The sequence below is a fragment of the Sinocyclocheilus rhinocerous genome, unplaced genomic scaffold (assembly GCF_001515625.1).
Source record: "Sinocyclocheilus rhinocerous isolate Xijiao unplaced genomic scaffold, SAMN03320098_v1.1 scaffold1115, whole genome shotgun sequence".
Lineage (NCBI taxonomy): Eukaryota > Metazoa > Chordata > Actinopteri > Cypriniformes > Cyprinidae > Sinocyclocheilus > Sinocyclocheilus rhinocerous.
The window spans coordinates 1,104,223-1,108,589 of NW_015658514.1; the positions used below are offsets into that span (position 1 = coordinate 1,104,223).

Here is a 4,367-nt window from a genome sequence, read left to right on the forward strand (position 1 = left end):
ACACACACACACCGACAGTTACAAACACATACATGCAAGATTTTCACACAGATAAACGCTGTTACACCACACAGTACTTCCTTAAAGATGCAATATTCTCTCTCACTTTCACTGTTGCCAATGCAGAATGCAACACACACTTTCAAAGTCCGGTAATTATGAAAGTCATAAATGGAAAATCCCATTGAAACTTCAGCCACTTACTTAGCCAACATACAGTAGTTTTAAGTTGAGAGGAAGTGACCCACCGTGTGCCTGAATGCTGCCACTCTGAATTTCTCTGTATGAATCAGATGGGAGAGTCTCTCCTAAAAGTCACAAAAGAACAGCACTTATTAATCTCTGCCCAGTGATCAGATTAGCACTGCTGTTCATTTCATAACTTCAATAGCACTTTATTTAAATAGAGCTTTGAGTTTGCATTGTTGTGAGCACTATATCTGAATGTGTGAAAGCTTAGTGCAGTTAGCTCATATTTTACTAGGGATGGGAACAAGTACTAAAGTAAGTAAAGCTCAAGTCATCAAAAACAAGAATTTTGTGAGTTTACAACACATTTTGATGCGCTTACCTTAAAAGAAAAATGGTCACTCCTCATACAGGAATTGTAATGAAACTGAAAGTGGGTAGAAAGTGTGTGGTGTGTGTGATCAGTGCTGAGAAAGACTGCAGTCTCTTTACCCTGTTCTCTGCCTGTAGTCTGGGCCGATCCATTTAGCTGATGCTTCTGACGATTGTATATATATGCACTCACAATCACAGTCAAAACATATGCAATATACAGCCCCAGATAACCTGTGGAGAAAGAAATATTAATCATATCCATATACTATGCAAGGAAGTGGAACATGCAGAATGAAAAACGTGTTATTTTACTAAATTAATGAAATGATGGTATAAATAAAGCGAATAACGGTTATCGGACCCATGGCTTCTCCCATGGAAATATGGCCTTTATATAGGATACTGAAGGTCCAAAACACAGCTGCCATGTAGAAAATGACATCACGAAGGAATGGACGGGACGCCACAGTGAAAGGCTTAACCAGAGCAATGCTTCCAGCTACCACTGTTGTAACAAAGATTCCCGCTCCTAGAAAAAAAAAAAAACACACAAAATCCAATTAGGAAAATGTTTTTATGATTTATGAATCTGTTCAAAAGAATTAAAGGTGAAGTGGGTAATTTCTGCAGCACCCAATGGTGCTGTATAAATATATTTCAAACACTTCCCCTGTCTGCCATTGTTCAGACAAAACTATGGTTGGATCATGTGCATGACTCAAGCAACCTGCAATTGTACAATTCAATTTGGTGCCTTTATTGGTTGGGAATTACAGTTTACCTTTAAATACTCCAACACATGTCCTTGATGTGTGTGTGGGTGTATGTTTAACAGAGCTGATCTCTCACCAAACAGTGCTCCAACAGCAAGACCAGCAGTCTGAGGGTGGGAAAAAGCAGCCATGGCACTGAACACATCTGGAGCCCCATTTCCAAGTGCCAGGAACGTTACGCCCTGTTCCACTCAGTCACGGAAAACAATGGAAAAAAAATGGGACCGACACAACCTCTCAGCGCAATTTGGACCTTTTCCAGCAATCAAACCCCAAACTCATCACTGAGGATTCCACTCAGTCACACATACTACACACCACTCTCAGTCATGCATACACTTTAATGACACAAACACACTTTGAAAACACTTCACGCTCATGAACAAACTTCAAGGAATAGTTCACCCAGTTGATGGCCCCCACTGACTTCCATAGTATTTTTCCCCTACTATGGAAGTCAATGGGGGCCAACAATTGTTTGATTACTAGCATTCTTCAAAATATCTTCTTTTGTGTTCAACATAAGAAAGAAATTATAAAGGTTTGGAATGACATGAGGGTGAGTAAACGATGACAGAATTTTAATTTTTGAGGTGAACTATTCCTTTAAGAACACAAAGAGTACCCAAGTGTTAAACAAACACTACCCAGGATGACACAGTCTTGGCTAACACTATGACATAGTAACAGATTAACCATTTGATATGTCTAGTTGTTTAGCATGCTGTAATATTCTCTTCACTCCAGGACCCAGGAGTTTATCACTTCTGTGGCTGATAAGGACACAGCAGGAGTACTTAACCTTCTCAACCTATGCAATATGAGGACAAATTACAAGCATCAGCTGATCAGCCACATTTCAGCTATTTAAAGGATACGGCCACATTATGAGTCAGTCTCAGTGTGGAGGAAATGGCTGAGAGGTTTGGACAGAAACTGAAAAAAATACAATAAAATCAAAATTACATTACATATTATAATTCATATACATTTAAACTCAAATTTCTGTTCTTTATAGAACAAATTCTAAATACATCGGAATACATTTTGCAACATAATGACAAATTAACTAACTTCTTGAACCTCAAAAAGCAGAACATTTTTAAAATAAAGAGACTCAACTCTAAATTCTCCAGATAAATGAAAGACATTGTCTCTGTCACATGAGTAAATAGAGAAGTGAATCCTAGGTCATGGCCAAAGACTCGGCTCTATTGATAGTGTTATGAGATCACAAAGGAATATTCACGTTTCTAAAGTACTGCAATTATTATTTTTTTTTTTTTAATCAGTTACTAATTTTAATTGCATGACAGTCCTGATTATTAATTTAACTGCATAGTGCAACTGGAATACAATGTGAACACACCAATTCATATTTACTTTAAAAGTAAAGATTACACATCTGTTTACCTTTTAGATTACACCTAATTTGTTCAGGCTCTGATTATACAACAATTTGTGAAGCATGTTGCTAAATATGAGTAGACTGATGGACCATAAAAGAAGATATTTTTTAAAAAATTTTTAGCATTTTGTTATCATTACAATGGAAGTAAATGGTCACCAAAAAGGTTTGTGTGTGTGTGTGTGTGTGTGTGTGTTACGCACAAGAAAGTCAATAATGCAGGTCTGTAATGGCATTAGGTTGAGTAAATGATGAGATAATTTTTATTTTGGGGTGAACTATCACTTTAAGACAGAACTGACCACCAAATAGCATGTCCAAGCAGATTAATAACCCTTGTAATTCTCTCAAATTCACCACTCACAAGTCTGATGCAATCAGCCCAAGAAGAAGGAACAGAGCAAACAACCAGATGACCTGACAGAAATAAAAGAAAAGAGGGAAGGAAAGAGAAAACGTGAGACGTTGAGAGTGACTTTAACAACATACAAAACCAATACAACCAATATAAAATCAGATTACACATCCTGGATGATGCATTATCATTTGTTTCAGTTGGATATGTAAACAGAAACATGTCACACTCCACAAACAAACTTGCAACACTCAATTTACTGGTATGTAAACAGTAAACCCTGAGTTTGGTGACTGAACTAAATGTATCCTTACATAGAGTGTGATGGCTAGAGGCAGCAGATTAGGTGGGAACAGGCAAAAGGTGACCACAGGGTACTTGATGAAGCCTTCATCTGAAGTACAGTCCGGTGTATTCTTCACAAACTCACATCTCTGACTGGCAGACAGGTTCATCACCACATCACACTGCAACACAGATCAACAAATGCAGCTGTGCAGGATTCCATGCCAATAGTCAGACAACACCGCTCTGAATTTATATAACACAAAGTTTACTCATGGTAAGGAAAAAAAAGAGCAAAATGTATATGTAACATTAATGACAGATAATGCACATACAGCGTCTTTTTTACTCGATCATATATTTCAGAGTCCAGCTCACCTCGTCTCCATTGCGGTTCGGTGTAACTTCTCCAGGTCTGTCTGAACGCCAGACATTCCCATGAGGTACCAGCTGTGTGTTGGACACGTAAACAGATTTCTGGCAGCTGACACGATCCCATTGCAGAGCAACGGTGCAAAACAACACTAAGAGCAAAGCACGCATTTGTAGGCCGATACTGCTTTAACATTGCTTTTCAGTGGTCAACACTAGTAGTTGAATTGTGGTAGATCGACGGCAACTTTCGAGGTTCCGTTTCGCTCTTCTCCTTCAGTGTCATAAACTCCATGTATTTAGAGACTGTGAATCACAATCTGTGGTTGGATCTAAAATAACGAGGGATTACACATTGTCTCACAAGAGAGAGTCGACCAAAAGGGAAGTGTATCAGCCTGACAGGTCATTCCAATACTTCCTATACAAACAGCGTGACGAGTTTCTTATCCTCCCTCCCTCTGTCCTGAGGTTAAAGAGACATTTCACTCTTTTCCACTTAAAGGAATAGTTCACCCAAAAATGAAAATTCCGACGTTTACTCACCCTCATGTCGTTTTAAACCAGGCCCGGACTGGCGATCGGGAGCACCGGCCTGGCGGCTGCTTTG

General features: G+C 38.8%; 1 protein-coding gene across 3 annotated transcripts in view; it reads right to left on the reverse strand.

Moving 5' to 3' along the window:
• Window positions 1-4,200, reverse strand: part of LOC107722394 (sodium/potassium/calcium exchanger 6, mitochondrial-like) — an 8,941-nt gene extending 4,741 nt beyond the window's left edge. For 2 of the 3 annotated variants that reach the window (XM_016530748.1, XM_016530746.1), the window contains exons 1-8: window positions 3,764-4,200; window positions 3,415-3,567; window positions 3,110-3,162; window positions 2,216-2,273; window positions 1,414-1,519; window positions 926-1,093; window positions 682-795; window positions 249-308 (exon numbers count right to left, since the gene is read on the reverse strand). In XM_016530748.1, coding sequence (XP_016386234.1) covers window positions 249-308; window positions 682-795; window positions 926-1,093; window positions 1,414-1,519; window positions 2,216-2,273; window positions 3,110-3,162; window positions 3,415-3,567; window positions 3,764-3,928 — 877 coding nt within the window. In that variant the 5' untranslated portion in view covers window positions 3,929-4,200. The remainder of the gene's footprint in view (window positions 1-248; window positions 309-681; window positions 796-925; window positions 1,094-1,413; window positions 1,520-2,215; window positions 2,274-3,109; window positions 3,163-3,414; window positions 3,568-3,763) is intronic. The other variant, XM_016530747.1, reaches the window with a different exon arrangement.
• Between the last annotated feature and the right edge of the window lie 167 nt (window positions 4,201-4,367).